General features: G+C 49.4%; 1 protein-coding gene and 1 long non-coding RNA gene across 4 annotated transcripts in view; one reads left to right on the top strand and one right to left on the bottom strand.

Moving 5' to 3' along the window:
• The window catches only part of LOC310712764, a 274730-nt gene that overhangs the window by 77610 nt on the left and 171883 nt on the right, over positions 1 to 25237 (top strand). The window lies entirely within an intron of this gene.
• LOC310712597 (tyrosine-protein kinase receptor UFO-like) overlaps positions 1 to 25237 on the bottom strand; it is a 77576-nt gene that overhangs the window by 39123 nt on the left and 13216 nt on the right. For all 3 annotated transcript variants that reach the window (XM_083515809.1, XM_083515807.1, XM_083515808.1), the window contains exons 2-4: positions 23615 to 23813; positions 17845 to 17945; positions 16324 to 16506 (exon numbers count right to left, since the gene is read on the bottom strand). In XM_083515809.1, the coding sequence (XP_083371935.1) occupies positions 16324 to 16506; positions 17845 to 17945; positions 23615 to 23813 (483 nt within the window). The remainder of the gene's footprint in view (positions 1 to 16323; positions 16507 to 17844; positions 17946 to 23614; positions 23814 to 25237) is intronic.

Genomic DNA, 25237 nt, shown 5'->3' with positions numbered 1-25237 from the left:
CTAAGGGAGCTGGGCATGTTTAGCCTGGAGAAGAGGAGGTTAAGGGGTGATATGATAGCCATGTTCAAATATATAAAAGGATGTCACATAGAGGAGGGAGAAAGGTTGTTTTCTGCTGCTCCAGAGAAGCGGACATGGAGCAATGGATCCAAACTACAAGAAAGAAGATTCCACCTAAACATTAGGAAGAACTTCCTGACAGTAAGAGCTGTTCGACAGTGGAATTTGCTGCCAAGGAGTGTGGTGGAGTCTCCTACTTTGGAGGTCTTTAAGCAGAGGCTTGACAACCATATGTCAGGAGTGCTCTGATGGTGTTTCCTGCTTGGCAGGGGGTTGGACTCAATGGCCCTTGTGGTCTCTTCCAACTCTATGACCAAGGGGTGAGTTGTTCCTCAACATCTGGTGACCCAAGGTTGAGGAGCAGAGAACTAGACAAGGCTGAGCTAGATGGACTGTGGTCTGGCTTCCTGTGTCCTCCTGGGAACTGAACGGCCTCCAGTTCCGTGATGGAAGAAAAGGCAGGGCATAGACGTTCGCAAACGGACGTAAGAAAACAAAAGCCAGACTTTTGTCCTCCTCCAGCCAACCAGGTCCCTTCCTGCCACCCTCCCCTCTGCCCCAGAGAAACAACATCTGGGGACCAGTCCTCTGTCCCAGCTGGTATGTCCTGTTCCTTCCGCCCACCCGTCTGTGGTTTGGGTTTCCTCATGTCTGGTTCCAAGCTCCAAGCCTTGGCCCTGTTTCTGTGCTTTGGATGGTCTCTCGAGCCAGGAGTCCTGGGTTCGTTTATCCTGATTAGGGAAAAGGGTGGCTGGAGCAGGCGCTACTGCAAGAAACAAGGGCTGGCTTCTGTTGCCATCAGGACGGCCACAAGGAGCCCTCTGCTTGATCCAGTTCTGGTTTAAAGATTAAAAAAGGATAAGAACTGAGAGGCAGCAGGGATAAGAACTGAGAGAAGCTTCCCTCCAACAGCCCAGGGGCAGCAGATTAAGCTGGCACACACAGGTCACCCAATTACAGTGGGTTGGTGAAATATACTCGGGGTCGAGAGTGGATTTCATGCTCTTTATTCAGCTCATAGCGGTGAGGAGGAATGGAAGTTCCCTCAGAATGTCTGCCTTATACAGTGGTGCCCCGCAAGACGAATGCCTCGCAAGACGGAAAACTCGCTAGACGAAAGAGTTTTCCGTTTTGGAGGTGCTTCGCAAAACGAATCTCCTATGGGCTTGCTTTGCAAGACGACAATGTCTTGCGAGTTCCTGATGGTTTTTTTTTCTCCCCCCCCCTTTTTCTAAGCCGCTTATCAGCTGATCCGATCAGCAGATAAGCCGCTAAAAGCAGCTAAAAGCCGCTAATAGCGCTAAGCTGCTAAAAGCAGCTAAAAGCCGCTAATAGCCGCTTATCAGCTGATCCGATCAGCAGATAAGCCGCTAAAAGCCGCTAATAGCGCTAATCCTTCAATGGGCTTGCTTCACAAGACGAAAAAAACCGCTAGACGAAGAGAATCACAGAACGGATTCTTTTCGTCTTGCGAGGCACCACTGTATACATTATTTACACAATGGGCCCCACGTGATTGGCTAATTCCGGGATTCTCCTATAGGCTAATCAGGTTGTGGATTCCCTTCCACCCGGAGCTGGATTGGGTGGCTCCAGTAGACCAATCAGACTGCTGCATTCTGGATCCTATTGTTCTAGGACCAATCAGACTGCTGCATTCTGAATCCTATTGTTCTAGGACCAATCAGACTGCTGCCTTGTGGGTCCTATTCAACTCAGTACATAACAGTTGGGCTGAGGAAAACCTTCCATTGGAGAAAGGTTTTCTCTCCCTGCAATGGAATGGTTTCCTCCTCCCCATCCATCTGCACATGTCGTAGAGGGAAGTGAGGGTAAGGTGAGCTACTTGGAAAGGTGGCCCATCTAGGAGCAAAACTCCGGTCCTAAACATCCGCTGCCTTGTGGGATATCTTTGGGAGAAGAAAAAGTCTATGGAGTAAACCCTACACAAATGTGGAGTGGAGTCCCTAAGGCGGTTGGATGGTGTCTTGTATGCCTCCTTTTGGCAGCTCCTGCAGCCAACCTGGAGACAAACATCTTGTTCTGTTTTCCTTTGGACCACATCAGTGAGGCCGAGAAAGGGGGTCTTGTCGTTGGGGCAGCCCAGGACTTCCACGCGCGCTGCCCAGGATTGCGCCCCTGGGAGGCCGCTTTAGTACTGCTAACGCAGTGGTTTGGCTTCACACCCACCTGTCTCTCGAGACAGACAGATGCCAAAACAAATATGTGAATGAGGCCAGTATCTATGCACATGCTAACTGTGTTTAATTGGCCTTCACAGCTTCGATTTGCCTTACTATCAAACTCCCTGCAAGCTCCTTTACAACTAAGCTCCTCTTGTTAGTTTATCACTGGTTTCTTTTCTTTTTAGACGTTTTAAATCGCTTGTTTTCAACCGCTTTTCTCAATAATTCCACTTGTAAATCCCTTAGAGATTTGTAACAGTAAAAGGCATATAATTAAAAAAAAAATGTAAAGAAGCAAGTAAAACCAAACAGTGCACAGGTCTAAAGTCATATTTTGCCCAAAAGTGAAATTATGGTGATGCTGCTGCAGTTTTTGGTTGTGTTTAAAGGGCTATAGTCATTCATACATTCAATAAGGAAAGTTTTTTTTTTTTTTAAATCACATTTATCTGCCATCTTCTCCTCCAAGGATCTCATGGCGGCACACATTGGTTCTCTTCCTCCCCATTTTATCCTCCCAACAACCCTGAGAGGTAGGCCAGGCTGAGAGACAGTGACTGGCCCAAGGTCACCCAGCGAGATCGGGGATTTGAATCCTGGTCTCTTGGGTCCTAGTCCAACACTGCCATTTTCAGAGGAGTTGGGGAAATGCTCAGTCTTTAAAGCAAGGATCTCTCACCACCTTTTTTGAGCCTGGGATCCCATTTGGGAATCTAAGTAACTTTGGTAAGAAACCACAAAACAACAAATTCACAGAAGAAAAACCGGCAACTCTCTCTCTCTCTGTAAAGAAAGCAGGCAATACACACACACACACACACACACACACACACACAGCAGGAGTGCCAGCTTGGCCTCGCAACTGTGGGTGCTCAGGGCTGTGGGTGCCATGCAGTGTGCCCAGCCCCTTCATGGATAATTTTGTGGGTGCTTGGGCATTCAGGGCCCCAGGGAGTTGGCACTTATCTCTCTCTCCCTCTCTCCCCACCCCCCTCTCTCTCACACACACACAAATAAATAAATAAATAAAGCACAGGCATAAAAAGCAGGCAACCCACAAATAAATAAGAAACAAATCCAAAACAAATTCCAAGCTTTTTAAAAATAATAATAATAATAATATTATAATAATTTATTATTTGTACTCCGCCCATCTGGCTGGGTTTCCCCAGCCACTCTGGGCGGCTTCCACAGAGACCGAAAATACAATACAGTGGAAGGAGTGAGAAGCCTTGGTAGGTGCTAAGTAAGGACCATGCCTGAGGGTGACATAGTTTCCATGGGAACCACATTGGGGACCCCGGTTCTAAAGATTTGTTAAAAATATATGCACAGTGGACGCTCGGGTTGCAAACGTGATCCGTGCAGGATGAACGTTCACAACCTGCAGTGTCCGCAACCCACAGCGGCGCATCTGCACATGTGCGGGTTGTGCTTCTGCGCAAAGCGCGGTTTAGCACTTCTGTGCCTGTGCGACTGCCAAAACCCGGAAGTAACCCGTTCCGGTGCTTCCGGGTTTCGGCGGTCCATAACCTGAAGCATCTGTAACCCAAGGTATGACTGTATGTGTATTTCTTTCAAAGCACATAAAGGTACAAACGGGATGCAAGGAGGAGGAGTTTGTCACTAGCGATGACACAGTCACTAGCCAATAGGTTCCTCTGCCTCTTTTGCAACATCATTCCATGCTACAAGCTCCGTCACAGCAGTGAAGTGTGTGCGTCCCATTGCATTTTTGTGAAGTACTATGGCGAGCGAACATGATGTACGCACACAGACCCCACCGAGGATGAAATCCGCTGGCTTGAATGAAAGCTTTCAGATCCCTGACGGCAACCAAGAGTCACTGCACTTTGAACACACCATTGTTACTGGGATTTGGCGAAGGGCCCAGATTTAACCCTCTCTCCCACGCAACAACAGGTGCTATTTTCTGACCACGCCATTCCTGTAAGGACTGAGTCAGCCGGTGGGCACCCGGAAGCTGTCACCTGGACCAACTGATGGCATTTAGAGGGGGGAGGGAAGATGTAAAAATCCCATGCAGGCAGACCACCTGCTTGGCGGTCCTGACATCCCTGTGGAGAGGCGAAGGCTAAGGGCCAAGTACCGCAGACAAGAGGCAAAGAGAGCGCGGGTGAACAACGGCCAGCCCCCTCACGGTGGTTGCTGCTGCTCTCCGACCACATCATTCCTGCAAGGGCTGAGTCAGCCAGTGGGCAACTGCATAAACAGATGGCGCTGGCAGGAAAGGAGCAGCCAGGGAGATGTGCACGGAAGCACCCACTTCGTTCCACATTAATGCACAGGCTCACAGGCGAGAAACTCTGTGGAGTTCACAGAGACAACCAGGAATCAGAGAACAAGCTTGCCCCTTTGCCACTGTTGGAGGGGATCCCGAACGCTTTGGATCCCGAACACCTTGGAACTCCGACATTTTGGCTCCCTAATGCTGCAAACCCGGAAGTGATTGTTCCGGTTTGTGAATGTTCTTTCGGAACCTGAACGTCCGACGGGGCTTCCGATTGGCTGCAGGCGCTTCCTGCAGCCAATCAGAAGATGCAATTTGGTTTTCGAATGTTTTGGAAGTCGAAAGGACTTCTGGAACGGATTCTGTTTGACTTCCAAGGTTGTACGACTGTACCTAGGTTCCCTTACCGGAGGCCAGTAATAACCAGGTAACGAATCAAATGCATTTATTTGTACGCACAAGGTAGCAACCCCGATGCGGAAGTCACTATGAAGGATTCAAATGTAGAATCATAGAGTTGTAGTGTTGGAAGGGACCCTGAGGGCCATCTAGCCCAATCCCCTGCAAGGCAGGAATCTCAGCTAAAGCATCCCTGACAGATGGCCATCCAACCTCTGCTTAAAATCCTCAAAGGAAGGAGAGACCACAAACTTCCACTATTGAACAGCTCTTCCTGTGAGAAAGCTATTTCTGATGTTTAGCTGCAATCTCCTTTCTTGGAACTTGAAGCTGTTGTTTGGGGACTACCCTCTGGAGAAAGAGAAAACAAGCTTGCTCCATCGTCCGTGTGAAAACCCTTTAGCTAGTGGAAGACGGATATTCTGTCTCCTTTCAGTCTCCTCTTCTCCAGGCTAAACACACCCAACTCCTTCAACTGTTCCTCATAAGGCTTGGTTTCTAGACCCTCGATTATCTCGGTTGCCCTCCTCTGTACATATTCTAGTTTACCAATATCCTTCTTAAATTACTGTATTTTTCGCTCTATAAGACGCACCAGACCACAAGACGCACCTAGTTTTTGGAGGAGGAAAACAAGAAGAAAAATATTCTGAATCTCAGAAGCCAGAAGAGCAAGAGGGATCGCTGCGCAGTGAAAGCAGCAATCCCTCTTGCTGTTCTGGCTTCTGGGATAGCTGCTCAGCCTGCATTCGCTCCATAAGACGCACACACATTTCCCCTTACTTTTTAGGAGGGGAAAAGTGAGTCTTATAGAGCAAAAAATACGATAGCGGTTCACAGCTTTGGACAATTAGCGTGCAACCAGTCCCTTTTGTCGCTATCCCATTTTACATCATAAGGCACAAGTGTTTAATCCGTCATTCTCTCCGAAGCTTCTGCAGCATAATTTGCCGCATTCTCCCATCTCCTAGGAGGAGCGCAGAGAGAAGAAACGCCACGGCGAATCTGCAGCAGCACAACCGGACGCCTTCCTCTGCCCCGGCTGCAACCAACCACGTCTCTCCTGCATCGGTCTCTACGGACGCAGCAGGTGCTACAGCCTTCCAACAGTTCGACTTCACCCCCCAAAATTCTCTCTTCCATGGTCTCCCGCCTAAGTGCTTAATCTGCAATTGTCTCTGAACCTCCTACAGCAAGATTTGCTGCATCCTCCATCTCCGGATGTCTCCAAACGCTTTCTTATCTGCAACAAAACTCGCTCACTCCCTTTCTAGCACGTCACTTTTGGCCTTGTTTTACTTCCACCCAGCAGTTTCTCTTCAAGACGATTTAACTAAATGATTTAACTATTTCTGTCCCTTCGCTGCCGTAAGAAGGGTCTGGTGAGGACATCCTTCCCTCCAGCTTGGCGCCCTCTGTAGTTGGTTATTTCTTTATTTATTGCATTTATATCCCACTTTTTCCTCCTCCAAGGAGCTCAACCACAGTGTACATGGTTGTCTCCCTGCTCTCCTTCTTTAATCGCTACAACAACCCAGCGAGGTGCACTGGGCTGAGAGGCGGTGACTGGCCCAAGGACACCCAAAGTGAGTTTCATGGCTCTCTCTTCTTCTTCTTTGGCAATCCTTCGTGGCCAAGTAAGATTGTCTTCCATGAACGTGGTTTTAACAGTGAGTCCACGTGACTGTGGAGGCCAATTCTGGATCCACACATCCTTCCAGTTGGGACATAGGTTTTTTGGGGGGAAGTGATTACAGTGAGGGTTTGCCAAGCGTGCCTTCCTCTTCGCACGTTTCTCCCTTTCGTCCTGAGTTTGAGCGTCTTCAAAATCTATCTGAAAAAGTGTGCATGCACACGAAAGCTTATACCAAGAACAAACTTAGTTGGTCTCTAAGATACTACTGGACTTTTTTTTTTTAAAATATATTTCAAAATCTATGACTCCTTTGGTGAAGGCTGTTCTCCAACTGGAGCGCACACAGGCCAGTGTTTCCCTGTTGTCTGTGTTTATACTACTTTTTTTTTAAGGATTTGCCTAGAAAGAATCTTTAAACCTCTTTTGTTGACCACCAGCATTACGCTTACCATTTTAAAGTTCGGAATAGAGTAGTTGCTTTGGAAGAGGATAATCAGGCATCCCATGTCTGAGCAAGGATTTGAACCCTGGTACTTGGGGCCGAGGGACGCGGGTGGTGCTGTGGATTAAACCACAGAGCCTAGGACTTGCCGATCAGAAGGTTGGTGGTTCGAATCCCCGCGACTGGGTGAGCTCCCATTGCTCGGTCCCTGCTCCTGCCAACCTAGCAGTTCGAAAGCACCTCAAAGTGCAAGTAGATAAATAGGTACCACTCCGGCAGGAAGGTAAACAGTGTTTCCGTGCATTGCTCTGCTTCGCCAGAAGAGGCTTTGTCATGCTGGCCACATGACCCGGAAGCTGTACGCCGGCTCCCTCGGCCAATAAAGTGAGATGAGCGCCGCAACCCCAGAGTCGGCCACGACTGGACCTAATGGTCAGGGGTCCCTTTACCTTTTACTTGGGGCCAAGGCAACCTTGTTGTGTTTTAAGCCACTAATGAATCCATAGCCCAAGAACTTTTCAAGAAAAGGCATGTAGGAGGGCTCTTTATTGTCTGTCCCCAGAACCTGTTATACAGAGGGATGCAATCCCTGTGCATGGCACAACAGATCTAGCCGTTGTGGCAATTACTTCCAGTGGCATAGCGTGGGGGGTGCAGGGGGGGCCGGCCGCACCGGGTGCAACATCTGGGGGGCACGCGCTCGCACTCGCAGCTCTCTGCCCCTACCTGGCTCACTCACTCTCACTCACTGCAGTGCTGGCTGTGCGAATCCGATCCGAGCCACTGGGTCGCCGCCCACTGTGGAGGGGGTGGGTGCCAGGCGTGTGGTGCGGAGAGAGAGCGAGGGACTATCTGGGGGAGGGACAGTGCAGCGGCCGCCCAGCGCAGCGCTGAGCGCGGGAGAGAACCACACCAGACCAGACCAGGCAGCAGCAAGAAGAAGCTGGCAGCGGCGGCAGGTTAGGGGGCGCAAATTACTTGTCTTGCCCCGGGTGCTGACAACCCACGCTACGCCACTGCAATCTCTGAGCTTTCAGATTTTCTGGTTTCCAGCCAGGCTCTTCCCGGCCTGTCCACAGCCCACCTGCCTCCAAGGTCCTCCTTGCATGCCAGACAAGGACATGAAACAGCATGCATACTGTAATCACAAACGTGGGTGGAGAGAGACACTTCTTCTTCTCTCTCTCTCATAGTCCTTTGCAGGTGGACCCACAGGATTGATGTGGCAGCGCTGAAGCAAGAGGACCGCACTCTTTTGGAGAAGTGCATTGTGTGGTTTTGTTCTTGCACATGCCATGTGCCTCCCTCTTGCCTTGTGACCTCCACTTTTATAGTTCTTGGGCATCCTTTTATTGCAGTAGCTTCCTTCTGCAGAGAGACCACAGACATCATTCTGGAGAGACTATTGACAAATTGCATGCTGAGCAAGGAAGCGGGCAGGAAAGACAGGCTTAGGCTACTCCCCAGACAACATTAGCGCAACTGCCCAATATGTTTGGATGTGTAGTGTTACAAAAGCTGGGTTCCGCTGCCTCCTCTCTCTGCCGAACGGTGGCAAGAGCTCAGAGGCTCCAGGCATTCACCCACGGCCTGTGTTCCTTTGGAGAATTGAGACATGGCGGAGACTGTTGTAGATTTGAGAAATATGGTTTATTCACACCTTCAGTCTGCATGGAGGGAGTCCAAAACAGGATGATCCTTTCAAGAGGGGCTTGTCCCTCACAGGACTGCAACCATCAGGCCAAGGCATCTCTCCCAGCCAGCCTGCCCAAGATGGACCCCAGTCTTCCTTCTTCTTTTCAGAACACCTTGCTCAAAATTTCTCTTCTCCTGTCACTTCAAATACACACCCCATCACCTTGGCAACATCCATCTTCCCAGGCCCAAGGATTCCTCTCACATGGCCCATCAGAGAGCCAGTGTGGTGTAGTGGTTAAGAGCGGTAGACTCGTAATCTGTTGAACCGGGTTCGCATCTCTGCTCCTCCACATGCAGCTGCTGGGTGATCTTGGGCTAGTCACACTCTTTGAAATCTCTCAGCCTCAGTCACCTCACAGAGTGTTCGTTGTGAGGGAGGAAGGGAAAGGAGAATGTTAGCCGCTTTGAGACTCCTTAGGGTAGTGATAAAGAGGGATATCAAATCCAAAATCTTCTTCATCACCATCAGCAGCAGCACCTTTTGTCATTTAACAGATTTGCTCTTCGCTAGGCCAGCCAGACTGGTTTACATAAAATATGCTCTGGTTTCCACCACATGACTAGGAAAGCTGTCTGTGGACAAACGCCGGCTCTCTCAGCCTGAAAGCGAGATGAGCGCCACAACCCCACAGACGCCTTTGACTGGACTTAACCGTCCAGGGGTTCTTTACCTTTACCTTTACTTTACCTACATAAAAGATGTGTTTCGGTCGCACTGTATCTCTTTTTCCTACAGCTAATCACTAGATTTGTCACAGGATTCCCACAGATGGAATCCACATTCTCCTTCGGCAAGTAACAGAGCGAATCTGCAGCTTTTAATGGCCTGTTTCCCCTTTTCCCCTGTCCAAACTGCAAAAGCCACACCACAAAACCCAAACTCTCATGAGAAGGTGGTGCACAACTACTTCTTTAACACTGAGATGATGCAGGCCGCTTCTATTTCTGACCAACATTTCTTGAACAAAAGTGATAATGTGTGGCCTTCCGACATTTCAGAAACCAAACCCTCTCTGGAATCAGAGGAAGACGACCCCCTGCTTATCAAGAATGCAATTTATCACCAACTGCAACAATGGGGAACAGCCTGTAGCAGGGAAATGTGTGGTTCACTAGCATTTCCCCATAGGCTTGGGGAAGAATGCACAGAGGTAGCCAACATGGCACCTTCCAGATTCTGGTGGACTCCAAGTCCCATCATTCCCAGCCAGCATGACCAATGATTGGAGCAGTAGTGGTTGCATCTGGAGGGCCACAGATTATATATCTCTGCTTAGTTAAGATCCCTTCATTGCAGGGGTTGGGCTAGATGACCCTTGGAATCCCTTCCGACTCTAAAATTCGATGATTCTCACGCCATTTCACCTCCCAGAGAGGTCTGCACTGAGACTCTTTTCCTCCTCATCTGCCCACATTTCAAATGGCAATATCGTCCGTCTGTCTGTCCTGGCAGGGTGTGACCCAAATACCACCAAGTGCTGGGCAGTATAAGAACCCTCACGCGAGCCATTCTGCACAATCAAAGAGCACATTTTTGACGCTCTCGTATTCAGGTGGGCCTACCACATGCTCAGAAATAACCCTGGCCTTGTGCCTTTAACATCACTTTCGGTGGCGCCCGCCCTGTGGAACGCCCTCCCATCAGATGTCAAAATGATAAACAACTACCTGACATTCAGAAGACATCTTAAGGCAGCCCTGTTCAGGGAAGTTTTTAATGTATGACATATTAGTGTATTTTTGGTTTCTATGGAAGCTGCTCAGAGTGGCTGGGGAAACCCAGCCAGATGGGCGGGGTACAAATAATAAATTATTATTATTATTATTATTATTATTATTATTATTATTATTCCACACCGAAGAGATAAAAGCAGCATCTGCTTAAATGCTCCTCTACCCTGGGATGTCCGCAAATGCATCTTTCGTTTCACGGACAGGCACTGACCTCTGACATGCACAACCACCCCTGCCTCATCCAACTTCTTCCATTCCCCGGGTCACACTTCCTTTGCCTGCACATTTCTCAACCTTTTGCATCACTCCCCTCTCTTTTGCATGCACCAAGTTATGGCAGACCTCCTCTCCCGGAACATCCCTCATTGCCACATGAAAGGTCACCCAACCACCCAGATTTGGGAAGGGTGCACCGTCTGGTGGACGCATGTCCCTTTGGTGAGGACAGGACTTCTGGGAAGAAAGAAATAATCTACGCAGCGTTATCATAAGCAGGGGAAGAAAAGAGCTGGAATATTTCCCCAGCAAAATAATTAAGCTCAAAGAGAAAGACGGGTACAAGTGCGCAGGCTCGCCAAATAAATAAAACGGTGTCTCCCTGAGCTTTCGTTCTCCCATTTGTCCCTCTAAAAAAATTAATTGCAGATGGAAGTGGTTGTGTTTCCGACACAACCCAAACGGTACTGTAAGCCGACAGGGACCAATCCGGCCATGTGCTTCTTCACTGGTAAGCAAAAGACAATCGCACCGTTGCAAAAAATTGGTCACTAGGCCCACTGGATATTTTTCGTCCATGAGAAATCTCCTCAGAAAGGGCCATTTGCCAGGCTCTTGAATACCAGTGGTCTAAATCAGAGGTATCAAAGCCTTCGTCCTTTTCCAGCTATCTTTCAGTCACTGCCTGGGCCCCACAACTGCCCATTCAGGGCCCCTCGTCCAAATGCTCCTCTGGCCGACTTCCTGCAGCGGCATCCGGATCCTGGCTCGTGACTCAGATGCATGTCACCTCCTGCCCAGAATTCCCCTCCCCTGACTCACTGCGTGCCACGGCTAGGCCAAATGAGCAATAAGAGAAATAAGAGGCACGGCAGGTATGTGGGGCGAGGCAAAACACGTGCAGGGTAGAGGAACACTATTCAAGACACTGGAATGGCTGGTTTTTACCTCAGCTCTGAGGGGAAAGGAGGAAGGGAAGAGCACGACAAAGGGCAGTGTGTGAACATGGGAGAGCAAAAGTTTTTAAGAGAACTGAAAGTGCTTGGAGAGACACAATGCTTCTATCTTCCCACAGGGAGCGGAAACAGGGGTTTTTCTGTTGCCTTTGGTCAAACAGGCCAGAGAGGCAAACCCCCTTCCTCTTGTTCTCTTTTCAAAACCCAGCAGAACAATTTTGACCCCAGGTAACCACAGCAGGGCAAAAGAAATGTGTGCATAGCTGCTGCTAATCTGTCACCTTCCCCCCCCAGATGTTTTGCACGGCCACTAATACCCTCCAGATGTTTCAGGGGAAATGCTTCGCCTGCTGCTGGCTTGGGCCTTGTCCACACAACCTCCTTAAAATGACCACTCGACCACTCCTTTTCTAAATATGGATTGAAGCTGGTGGTGCATCAGTAAGAGGCAGAGGGAGAGATGTCAAAATGAAGCATTTCAAGCTCTAGGGGGTAGGACTCGAACCCATAGCTTCAAGTGAAAAGGAAGGCGATTCTGACTAAACATCAGGAAGGACTTTCTGGCAGCAAGAGATGTTTGACAGTGGAACGGCTCTCCCTCAGGAGGTTGTGGACTCTCCTTCCTTGGTGGTTTCTAAGCAGAGTTTGGACGGCTGTCTGTCATGGATGCTTTAGCTGAGATCCCTGCCTTGCAGGGGGTTGGACTAGATGACCACAAGGGGTCCCTTCCAAATGTACAAGTCTATGATTCTATGACAGGACAGCCACAGGATAGATATGGATCGTGGAGCAACACCATTTTTAAAACCGGGATGAAAAAAGAAACAAGAAACACGAGCTGCAGATCAGGGTTTTGTTTTGTTATTTGAACCCCAAAGGGAGCATAGCAATCCCCCTCCCTTTCCCCCCCCTCTTTTATTACAGGAGGCGTTTGGAGGACATCCTTTCAAGAGTCAGGCCCAAGCTAATGCGAAAAAGAGGGGAAAGCCTGCAGCCAGAAGCAAGACGGCGGTGGGTGGATTTTCAGGGCAGTGAGTTACAGCTTGGGTGTTAAAGAAGCCAGGCATTATTATTATTATTATTATTATTATTATTATTATTATTATTATTATTATTAATACGCCATCCATCTGGCTGGGCTTCCTCAGCCACTCTGGGCGGCTTCCAACCAAATATTAAAATACAGTGGTACCTCGGGTTACATACGCTTCAGGTTACAGACTCCGCTAACCCAGAAATAGTGCTTCAGGTTAAGAACTTTGTTTCAGGATGAGAACAGAAATCGTGCTCTGGCGGTGCGGCAGCAGCAGGAGGCCCCATTGGCTAAAGTGGTGCTTCAGGTTAAGAACAGTTTCAGGTTAAGTACAGACCTCCGGAACGAATTAAGTGCTTAACCCAAGGTACCACTGTACAGTAATGCATCAAACATTAAAAGCTTCCCTAAACAGGGCTGCCTTCCACCTAGGACCTTCTGCATTCAAAGCATGTGTCCTTCTCTCTGAAACAACCATCAGAGGCCCCCGCAGGAAGGTGTATTGCACCAGCCTCAGGTTCCCAAACCCTTCCTGTCTTGCTCGGTTGTCTTGTGGGTATTTTCCCCAAGCTCTTCCATGCAATAATATGGCAAAGACATGTGGGAGCTGCGTCTTGCCGTTTGCACCCCTCCTTTGCCTCCAACCCACCCCTGCGTCTGAATAAGCAGCATGGCACAGACTACACTCCCAGGCAAGAACAGATTCTGGCGGAAATCTCCGTCCTACGCATGGAAGTCCCACTGGGCTCAAGGGGGGTTGCCCCCAGCACCCCGTGTGCTTAGGGCTACGGCCACAAGGAGATTCTTGCTGCCAAGATTTTGGTTTCTATTCGAGGAGAAGCAAGAGATGCCCTTTGGCCAAAGAAGCCCTTCACACCCACTTCCTCTTACCCAGGCGTCTGGTTTGAGGCTCGCAACCCCACGCAACTGCCAAATCAGCACAAAAAAAAAGCAAGAAAAGGAAAATAGCTGTGGCTGGCTTCAGCTAATCAGCCGGTGGCCTTCGGCAGAAAGGCCCAGCGGCAAGGATTCTGGGAAGCCCCCCAAACTGTGCTGGGGCAAACAGAGTAGGCCATCGGCCAGCAGGGTGGGTCAGGAGCCCAAAGTGGCCCAGAGAGGATAGGAAAGACTCTCAGCAGAGGCTCCCATCAGCATTTTCAGGAGGGATTCAAATGCATGCTGGGAAATTTAGGCCCGCCAGGGTTGAAACCTCAGCACAACAAATCCACTTCCTGAGGCTAGGAAAATGCAGCGAGAAGTGTGGGGTGAACAAATGAGAAACAGGAAACTGTATAAACGTCCAGCGAGCAAATCAGAGCAAATTGGGGTCAAATGTTTATTGCCTTCTTTTTTTTAAGAATGAATGCTCAATAAGGCAGGATGTGGTACAATCTCCACATAAGATTTGTGCAAGCAAATCAGGTAAAGGGACCCCTGACCATTAGGTCCAGTCGTGGCCGACTCTGGGGTTGCAGCGCTCATCTCGCTTTATTGGCCGAGGGAGCTGACGTACAGCTTCCAGGTCATGTGGCCAGCATGACTAAGCCGCTTCTGGCGAACCAGAGCAGCGCACGGAAACGCCGTTTCCCTTCCAGCCAGAGTGGTACCTATTTATCTACTTGCACTGTTGTGCTTTCGAACTGCTAGGTTGGCAGGAGCAGGGACCGAGCAACGGGAGCTCACCCGGTTGCGGGGATTCGAACCGCCGACCTTCTGATCAGCAAGTCCTAGGCTCTGTGGTTTAACCCATAGCGCCACCCATGTCCCATGCAAATCAGAACGAATGCTTAATAAATAGGTAGCCTGGAGGAGTCCGGTGTTCACAATATTATGCTAAATAGACCGACAAAGATGTCAAAGGGATGAGCTGTGGTCCTTTCCTGGTTCACCTTCCACGGCTCTGAGTGGCTTGCAGTAGTGCCCGTCATCTGTGGTGCCAAAGAACAAGGGGACCTTCCAAACATCCCCTCTCCCGAAATGCTTACCTGATCTCCACATGGCCCACCCATTTCCACTGCAAGAAGTGAAGCTACAGGGAACCAGGCAGAGGGCCTTTTTGGTAGTGGCGCCCGCCCTGTGGAACGCCCTCCCATCAGATGTCAAGGAGATAAATAACTATACGACTTAGAGAAGACATCTGAAGGCAGCCTTGTATAGGGAAGTTTTTAATGTTTGATGTTTATTATGCTTTTATACTCGTTGAAAGCCGCCCAGAGTGGCTGGGGCAAACCCAGTCAGATGGGCAGGATACAAATAATAAAATTATTAATATTATTACAGTGGTACCTCAGGTTAAGTACTGAATTCGTTCTAGAGGTCCGTTCTTAACCTGAAACGGTTCTGAACCTGAAGCACCACTTTAGCTAACGGGGCCTCCCGCTGCTGCCGCGCCGCCGGAGCGCGATTTCTGTTCTCATCCTGAAGCAAAGTTCTTAACCCGAGGTACTATTTCTGGGTTAGCGGAGTCTGTAACCTGAAGCGTATGTAACCCGAGGTACCACTGTATTAAAAGCAGGACAAGCGCTCCTGCCTCTTTGCAGAGGAGGGCGTTTCACGAAGTGCTACAGCTTCTCGCACAAGCGACACCTGCTGAGATGCGTCTGGCCACCCTACCCCTTGGCCTGCCTTATAGGGGTGTTGTAAGGGTTACCGAGAGAACGAAGGTGAAGCACTCTGGACCCTCGAAACAGGTCGGCGTTGTTTTCGTGAGCGGCAAGAGACGGAGACACGCTTGCACATGCACGCACGCACACTACCCAGTTGGCATTTGGCAAGGCTTGCAGGGCCCGTTCCCACGCTCGGAGGAAAACCCCCTCCCCAGCCGAGCCATCGGGAACCAGCCACTCGCATAGAAATGAGAACAAAAGAAGCTGGAGGCTGGGGACAAGAGGGGCTTTGAGAGAGGGGGACACCCGAGACAATGAACAAGGACGTGAGGGAAGGGGGGAAAGGGGCACGCTCACGAAGGCAAGGCTGAATGGGGGGCGAGAATAGGGGTCCCCCTCCTGCATTCACTGCCCTTCCCTCCTGCCCCCTGCTCTTCAATAACGCCAGAGAGGGACTGGCTTGCGGGGAGAACCAGGGCTCTCTCTTTGCAGCCAGCAGAACAGAGAGAAAAATAAAGGACGGGGGATTTTTGGCTCAGCCACCCAGATGCAGAAAAACAGAAGCAAACAAAAGCACGATCGGAGCCTCATCAGCTAGGCCCTGAAACTGTTTTCAACACCTTGGTCCAGAGCCAGGGAAAGGCGAGGAAGGAGCTATGGAGTGTGTACAGAGTATGCTTCTTCACATACAGAGACCATACAGGAACCCAGATGTCGGGAATTAGGGCTCCCAGCACTGAGAAGATTAAACGCCACTTGGAAAGGCAAAGCCGCAAAACAAAGCTGTGGATCGAGACGGAAGAAAGCTATAGATGGATTTTGAAAGCTCTGGTCCCATGGAGGAGATTGAGAGGGGACCAGTCCCAAACACCCAATGTGTATTTCCCCAGACAGCTGACCTCCCGGACAGCACAGGGCTTCTCCTGTAAAGTTCTGGGAACTGTAGTTTGCCCCGTGGAACTACCACACCCAGCATCCTCAACAAACTACAGTTCCCAGGATTTAATTTGCTTTGGACGTATGGGACGGATGTGATCACGTGACTTCTTTTTGTAATGGTAGTTTTCTGAGCAGAGGAATCAGACATGATCCACTGTGCGACTCACCTCTCAACGCCAGTGTGGAAGGCGTCCGGGCCTGCGGGTCGTTCAAGGAGTTGAGGGGGGCGCTATCTTGCAGCCAGATCACCCGCACTGGTTCTGGGGGGCCCTGAGCCCTGCAGCTGAGGTTGAAGGGGGTGTTGACTGTGACCTCCAGATCCTGGGGCTCTTCAGTGAAAAAGGGGAGACCTGGACACAAAAGAGGGGGGCAAGAAGGAATAGACTCAGCAAGCGGACACAGAAGGCTCCCTTGTGATGCGTAAATGCAAGGTTTTTAAAGCGGAATCGAAGCAAACGTCAGTTCGGGTTCCCCCCAGATTGCTGTTTGTGCCAATTCAGCTTTGAAGAGTGGGTTTTCATCCCTGATGGAGCTGTAATTTTTATTTTTGTTATTTTACGTACAAGTTATTACCATTATCTCAAGTGGGTTTTTTATATATACTTATGTTTCAAAGTGTTTCAGAAAGGAAATCGAACAAAATTAAATACTGTCTATAAAGCAATACAGGTACAGATCCATAAAACATCAAAATCTATCAAACAGGATTCTGCTCACTGAATATCATTCACTCAAGACTCCATGTCTGCTAACACACCTGTGTTATTTATTTTGATTTATTAGTTTTATATACTGCTCTTCATCCAAAGATATGAAGAGGATTCACAGGGTAAAATCACAAGGTAAAAAAAAACAAGTAAATAGTTGAAACGAAAACAACAAAACAATAACCCCCCTCCCACAAACGCAAGTAAAAGCCTGTAGAATATTAATCAGCCAAAGGCCTGGTTGTAAAGGAATGCTTTTGCCGGGTGCCTACAGGCATATAATGAAAGTGCCAGGCGAGCCTCCCTGGGGAGAGCAATCTACAGACAGGGAGCCACCCCGGAAAAGGCCCTGTTCTTGTGCTGCTGCCCTCTGGACCTCTGGTGGAGGAGGCACTCGAGGAAGGGCCTCAGATGATGAGTGCATTGTCCGGTTTGGTGTATATTGAGGTATTGTGGTTCTGAGCCATTTAAGGCTTTATAGGCCACCAGCACTTTGAATTGGGCCCAGAAACTAATTGGTGGCTTGGGACATATTCAGTCTACAATCAGGCACAGCCACAGGCTCCCTCCCTCTCAGCAATCACAGATCCCAACAATCCACAAACTACAGCACTGGCAGGCTTCCGCTGTGACGCTCAAACCCAGTCTTATCTAGGGCTCCGCCAACCGCAGTAGAAACCCCACACAGCTCACCCAAACACTCGCACAAGGTCATCATCTATGGCTAAGGAACCAAGGTCTCACCCTAGACAAAACATCTTCCATTTATATTTACAGTACTTGTTGCGTCTGCGTGCTTCAAAGCTTTCACGTTGGGAAAGTTTTGAAAGAAAGAGAAGCTGGCTGCAAAGCCAGTTTGGGCTCCAGCGCCTCTTTTCTCTGTCACCACCCTCCTTCTTCGACCCTGTGATGAACACTTGTGTAAGATCCTCTCGGTGTGACCTGGTGTGTGCACATCACGCTCAGACAAACAGCGTTTACCTTCCAGCTTCAGGTAGGCTTCATCAGAGAGGACTTCAGATCCGTTCACCGAGGCCGCACACTGGTAGTTCCCCATGTCTGAGAGCTGAACAGAAGGGATGCTGTCAGGGAAGAGGAGAACAGCAACACAGGGAGTTAATATGGCTTCTCAGTGCCTTAAAATTCACTCCTGATCTGAGGAGAGAGAGCAGGGTTGTGGGATCCCTCCTTAAACAAGTGTATCTATAGCAGTGACCAGAGGAGGAATGACCGCCGGGAGGAACTCAGAGAGAAGAAACACCGTGGTGCATCAATCGGACGCCTTCATCTGCCCTGGCTGCAACAAAACATGTCTGACTCGTATCGGTCTCTACAGCCACAGCAGGTCCCACAGTTTGACTTCACCCCCAAAGGCTCACGCCAGTCAGATGCCAACAACCTCTACTCCTGATCTGGACCACTTGCTCAGGCGAATACTACCAGGCTAGGCTCCAGGCCTGTTCATGAGAACATGAAAAGAGCCCTGCTGGGTAGGAACACAGGAAGTTGCCTTATACCAGGTCTGACCATTGGTCCATCTGCCTTGTCTGCATGGACTGGGAGTGGCTCTCCAGGGTTTCAACCCGACCTGGAGACATCAGGATTGAACCTGGGACCATCTGCATGCAAAAAATGTTCTGCCTTCCCCTCAGGATCAGTCTGAAAGTTCATCTTGACTAAGGTTACCAGACGTCCCCGTTTCCCGGGGACAGTCCCCGGATTCAGAAATCTGTCCCTGGACAAAATCCGTCCCCGGATTTTTATTTTAAGTGTTGTAGATTTATTAGCAGGGAATAAATGCTGCATGATTGGTTTAACAGCACAAGACACATCATATGGGGACTTCTGGCGAGGCAAAATGGCGGGCAGCGAGTAGTTCCTGAAGCCATCCAGAGCCAACAGCGCTATCAGGCTGGCTCCCGGCTGCTGAGACTCCCACTGCCACTACCAAGGGGGAACTGGGGATGCCCAGAGTGTCAACTGGGGGAACCACTGACACCCCACCCCCACCCCCGCAACCCAAATTGAGCCAGGAGCGAGAGCGCCTGGCCACCCGGCCAACTGCCCAATGGTGCTCCGGGGCCAGGAAAACCCCAGAGCTGACACAGGGAGAAGGAGGAGAGGAGAAGGAGAAGGAAGAGAGAGAAAGAGGAAGAAGAAGAAAAGAGGGGAGCTTCAACCTTGCCACGCCGCTGAAAAGGAGAAGTAGGAGAGCACCAGGAGGGCAAGGACACGTGGCCAAGCCCAGGCCTGACCTGAGCCTACTCCATGGCGGCTAGCTCTCCAAGAGAGCAGGCCAGGGTCCAGAGGAAGGCCGCGCGACACAGAAGAGAATATATTACTTCTTCATTATTATTTTTTAAAATACCGTATTTTTTGCTCTATAAGACTCACCTTTTCCCTCCTAAAAAGTAAGGGGAAATGTCTGTGCGTCTTATGGAGTGAATGCAGGCTGCGCAGCTATCCTAGAAGCCAGAACAGCAAGAGGGATCACTGCTTTCGCTGCGCAGCAATCCCTCTTGCTGTTCTGGCTTCTGGGATTCAGAATATTTTTTTCTTGTTTTCCTCCTCCAAAACCTAGGTGCATCTTATGGTCTGGTGCGTCTTATAGAGTGAAAAATACGGTGACTTTTTCTTTAATAACTTTTCTCTTTCTCTCTTTTTTTTTGAAGTGTCCTTTTCTTTGAAAAAATTCTGGTAACCTTAATCTAGACCACTCACTCCTGAGCCACCCCTTCTCTTCCAGGGTGCCTCACTCCAGGAGGCTAAGCACAGGGTGTGTGTCCAAAACCCCCCATTTCCATTAAACATCAGGATACAAAACACACTATGAGTAATACCATTAAAATCCACGGATATAAACTTGGGTCCCATATGCACCAAAAACCTCTTACGACGTTTGAGATATTTTTTAAGAGAATTTGGCCATACGCAACCAACATTTTCAACTCAACTTGAATGCCATGGCAGACCTTTCAAATGTCCCCATTTTCCAGGGTTTACAAAAGCCGCCTCGGTTTCTGATTTGATTTCAGAATGCCCTGCTTTCCCCTTAGGATGTCCCTATTTCCATTGGAGAAATGTTGGAGGGTATGCTGTGGCAAATTGTACAGGGGCCCAATATTTCTGATTTTAAATATTGGGGCCCCTACCCCTCCGGGTTAGTGTTTATCGCTGGTTAGGAGTTTTTTTGTGTTTTGGGTTGTTTGTGTCACTGCAGAAAGGCCGACAACTTCTCTGTTTGTTTATGGGTCATGATTCTTCCCCCTTCCATCCTCAGACTCCTGAATCCAGAAGACCAGCTGCCAGTTTCCTCCTGGACATCACAAGCAGCAGCAGCAGCAGACCAGACAAAGCATCTTAACTCTTGTGCTAGTTGTGTGTGTGTGTTTATTCTACAGAGTTCTTTAAACCCTTCTGTTTGTTCCAGCTGAGCATTGTGTCTTTTGCTGTTTATCAAACTCGAGATGAATGTATAAGCTTTTTAGGAAAGGAAAGAAACAAGTTTAAAGAGCCCACGCAGCTAACGAAACAAAGGCAGAGTAAAAAATATATAAAAACCGTGGGAACTGTTGGAGATTCCAGACTGTTGCTATTTTGCGGGTGGAATTCAATCGCGTATGGGCAAATTCAATTTGCACAATAACAGCGAATTTGGTGCTGTTGCACAACAGGCCTGCTTCCCCCAGGAAAAAAAATGGGGACTTTATTCAGTATAATCCAGTAATGGATTATCATTACCATTTTGTGAGATGGAGCATGGGGTTGGGGAGTGGACCACCAGAAAAGGAACCATTATTACTACGACTATTTATTACATTGATATACCCCCTTTATCTTACAAGGATCTCGAGATAGTGCAGGTGGTTCTCCTCCCCCCCATTTCGCCCTCACGACAACCCTGTGAGGTAGGTTAGGCTAAGACAGGGGTCAGCAAACCTTTTCAGCAGGGGGCCAGTCCACTGTCCCTCAGACCTTGTGGGGGGCCAGACTATATTTTTTTGGGGGGGGGGAATGAACAAATTCCTATGCCCCACAAATAACCCAGAGATGCATTTTAAATAAAAGGGCACATTCTACTCATGTAAAAACACGCTGATTCCCGGACCATCTATGGGCCGGATTTAGAAGGCGACTGGGCCAGATCCGGGCCTCAGTTTGCCTACCCATGGGCTAAGAGATGGTGACTGACTCCAAGGTCAGCCTCATGCTCTACTGACTGAGCTATCCTTCATGTGCTTAGAAGACACGGGTGCAAGCTGTTTCCCCCGGTTGTGCTCCTTTCCCAGGGAAAACCCACTCTTTAGTGCTAAATTGGAGCAAATGCTAATCCTGGGCTATTGGGGGGGGGGGGCGGAGCAGAGAAGCAGCAGGAGGGTGGATAAGCCCTTAGCCTGCCTCTTGGATAATCCAGGACTTCAGACATCCAGTTTGGGCCACGGTCCTGGAAGCTGCCCCTGATCCTTTCATCCCCATTCAGTTCCTACCTTGCCTGGCCTGCCAGCAGAAAGGGGAATGAAAGAAGCAGAGGAGAAAAGCATCATGCGAGGCCAGGAGAGGAAAGCTGCCAGCCCCTCTCCTCCTCACCAAGTTATGCTGCTTTGGGGTTGAGCAACTGGAAATATTTCCCAATGTGTCTCTCTCTCTCTCTCTCACACACACACACACCCCTCAGAGAAAGCCAGCCAGCTCCCCATCTCTCCACAAGGAAGATGGCTCGGCTGTTCATGTGGAGGAAAGCAGGGATGGTGGTTTAAGTCAAACAGGCAACACCCATTACTGTTTCAACTTTCCCCCGCTCCCCTGTGGCACGGTTTCCTCCTGTTGCGCAACTGACTGACTGGCTGTAGAGCACAGTTTGGGTTGCCTCGCGTCAGAAAGGATATCGGAATACGGTCAGAGAAGGGCTAGCCAAACGGTCAAGGCAACTTACATGTGGGGAAACGTTTGGGACATTTTAGAGAAAAGGCGAGGGAGAGGCGACAGGGCGGAAGGTCAAACAATTATGCCTGGCATCCGTGAAAGGTGGCCATCCAACCTCTGCTTAAAAACCTCCCGAGAGAGTCCATCCCCCTGCCAAACCGCTCTTACTGTCAGAAAGTTTTTCCTGATGTTTAGTCGGCTTGTATTTTGAATCCATGGGTTCGAGTCCTACCCTCCAGAGCAGGAGCAAACAATCTACAGTCATACCTCTGGTTGAAGTTGCTGCGCGCCGCGGCGACCTGGAAGTAACAGAGTGCATTACTTCCGGGTTTCACCGCTTGCGCATGCTCAGATGGTCAAAATGACATCACGCACATGCGCGGAAGCAGCAAATCATGACCTGCAGATGCGCGAGCGTGGGCTCCGGAACGGATCCTGTTCGCATCCAGAGGTACCACTGTAGTTCCATCTTCCATGTGACAGCCCCTTAGTTTAGACATTTGAAGATGGCTCTCATATCTCCTCTCAGTCTCCTCTTCTCCAGGCTAAACACACGCAACTCCCTCAACCGTTCCTCATAAGGCTTGGTTTCCAGACCCTTGGCCATCTTGGTCACCCTCCTCTGCCCACCTTCCAGCTTGTCAGCATCCTTCTTAAATTGTGGTGCCCAGAACTGGACACAGGACTCCAAGCGTGGCCTGACCAAGGCAGAACAGAGCGGGAATATTCCTTCCCTTGATCACTAGACTTCTGTTGATGCAGCCTAGAACAGCACTGCCTTCTCTTTTTTTGCTGCTGCATCACACTGTTGACTCAATGTGTCAACAGCTTCTCAATGTGTATTGTACAGTGAGTTAAACCACAGAGCCTAGGGTTTGCCAATCAGAAGGTCGGTGGTTCGAATCCCCGCGACAGGGTGAGCTCCCGTCGTTAGGCAGCGGGAGGCCCCATTAGCTAAAGTGGTGCTTCAGGTTAAGAACAGTTTCAGGTTAAGAACAGACCTCCGGAACGAATTAAGTACTTAACCCGAGGTATCACTGTATTATGTACTGTGGCTTGCCGCTGTTTTATTGATTATAGTTTGGATATTATTTATTGTAACTGTTGAGTGGATTTCTGTTTAACTTTTATATGTTGATATTATTATTTTATACTGTTCTAATGATTGTTGCAAGGGACGCGGGTGGCGCTGTGGGTAAAACCTCAGCGCCTAGGACTTGCCGATCGCATGGTCGGCGGTTTGAATCCCCGCGGCGGGGTGCGCTCCCGTCGTTCGGTCCCAGCACCTGCCAACCTAGCAGTTCGAAAGCACCTCCGGGTGCAAGTAGATAAATAGGGACCACTTACCAGCGGGAAGGTAAACGGCATTCCGTGTGCTGCGCTGGCTCGCCAGATGCAGCTTGTCACGCTGGCCACATGACCCGGAAGTGTCTGCAGACAGCGCTGGCTCCCGGCCTATAGAGTGAGATGAGCGCACAACCCTAGAGTCTGGCAAGACTGGCCCGTACGGGCAGGGGTACCTTTACCTTTACCTTAATGATTGTTGAATGTTACTTTTTTGATGTAGGTTGCCTATTTCAAAGTTATGTTTTACAACATATGTTTACAACATTTTTGTATTGCATTAGATTGTTATAAAATGTACATTTTTTGTTTCTTCAGCTTGTAAACCGCCTTGACTATCGTAAGATAGAAAGACGGTATACAAATTAAAAATGATGATGTTGATGACTCGTGCTGAGCTTGCGGTCCACTAAGACCGCTAGATCTTTCCAACGCTGAGCCCGCCAGCCCACCTACTGTGGCTTTGGAGATGTAAGGTGCTCACCTCAATTCGCTGGTGGTCATCCATTCTTCATCATCCAAGGGAAACTGCATCTGGTTACTGTCGGCCAAGTCCAGGGCGGCTCCGTCCCGCAGCCAACTGATCTCAGGCGGCTCACCAAGGGAAAGGGCGGAGCAGGAAAGCTTGATGTCCTTGCCCAAGGAAGATGTCAGGTTCGAAGGGCTCTCTTGGAAGAACACGGCTGGAGGAGAGAAAGAGATTGTGTTGGAGCACCTGAATAGCATCGTGCAGAAGGAAAATGAGACATAGGGATGGGTCTAGGATAGAAACAGCGAAGGGAGTCTATCTGCGTTGTGCAGTTTCTGCTGCACACTGAATACATGCCTCTTTAATAAGTATATACAGTCATACCTCGGGTTACAGACGCTTCAGGTTGTGTTTTTTCAGGTTACGGATGCGCTGAAACCTGGAAGTACCAGAATGGGTTACTTCCGAGTTTCGGCGGTCACGCATGCGCAGGAACGCTAAATCTCGCTTTGCACATGCGCATAAATGCCGAATCAGAATCTGCTCGTGCGCAGACGTGCCACTGCAGGTTGCGAACATGCATCCCGCATGGATCACGTCCGCAACTCGAGCATCCACTGTACCTGACACCTGAGATGTACAGTGGTACCTCAGGTTACATACGCTTCAGGTTTCATACGCTTCAGGTTACAGACTCCACTAACCCAGAAATAGTGCTTCAGGTTAAGAACTTTGCTTCAGGTTGAGAACAGAAATCGGGTTCTGGCGGTGTGGCAGCAGCAGGAGGCCCCATTAGCTAAAGTGGTGCTTCAGGTTAAGAACAGTTTCAGGTTAAGTACGGACCTCCAGAACAAATTAAGTTGATTGATTGATTGATTAACTAACACACATACATATCTCGCTTAATATTTTTAAACTCTTATCAATTTGCCACCTGCTATTGTCTGTGGCAGATCATTTGACTGCTTCGAGGAGCAGGAGCAGGAGCAGCTAGTTTTAAAAGTTGGCAACTCTTTAGCATCACTTTCCTCCTTCTTTTTTTCCTTTTTGCAAATCTTGTCTTCTGTAACGTGCCAATTTGGGGCAGCGGGAGGGAACGGTGACGTTCAGATCTGGCTGGCCAGGCCGGCTGCGGACGATGACTCTCCTCGCCTCTCTGTCACCAGCTGCCAAGGGATAGCAGCTGCACCAGCCCCACCCGCTTAATGACGGTTCTTATAATTCCCCGGTCCATCGAAAAATACCCACCCAAGCCCTAGTGTGGGCCAGGCTAGAGCAGCAAACACTCTGCAAGCTTAGAGGCCTGGAGGGTGGGGATGGGGGTTCTTCTGGTCTTAGTAGCAGTCTGCTAAAACCCCTTACAGTGGTGCCTCACAAGACGAAATTAATCCGTTCCGCGAGTCTCTTCGTCTAGCGGTTTTTTCGTCTTGCGAAGCAACCCTATTAGCGGCTTAGCGGATTAGCGGCTATTGAAGGCTTAGCGGCTTAGCGGCTAAAAGGCTATTAGCGGCTTAGAAAAAGGGGGGAAGTGAAAAAAATCGCAAGACTCGCAAGACTTTTTCGTTTTGCGAAGCAAGCCCATAGGGAAATTCGTCTTGCGAAGCGCATCGAAAAACGGAAAACCCTTTCGTCTAGTGG

Source organism: Podarcis liolepis, assembly GCF_965112155.1.
Source record: "Podarcis liolepis genome assembly, chromosome: 7".
NCBI classification, from domain to species: domain Eukaryota; kingdom Metazoa; phylum Chordata; class Lepidosauria; order Squamata; family Lacertidae; genus Podarcis; species Podarcis liolepis.
Note: the sequence above shows the minus strand (reverse complement) of the source record. Positions and strands in the feature narration are given on the sequence as shown.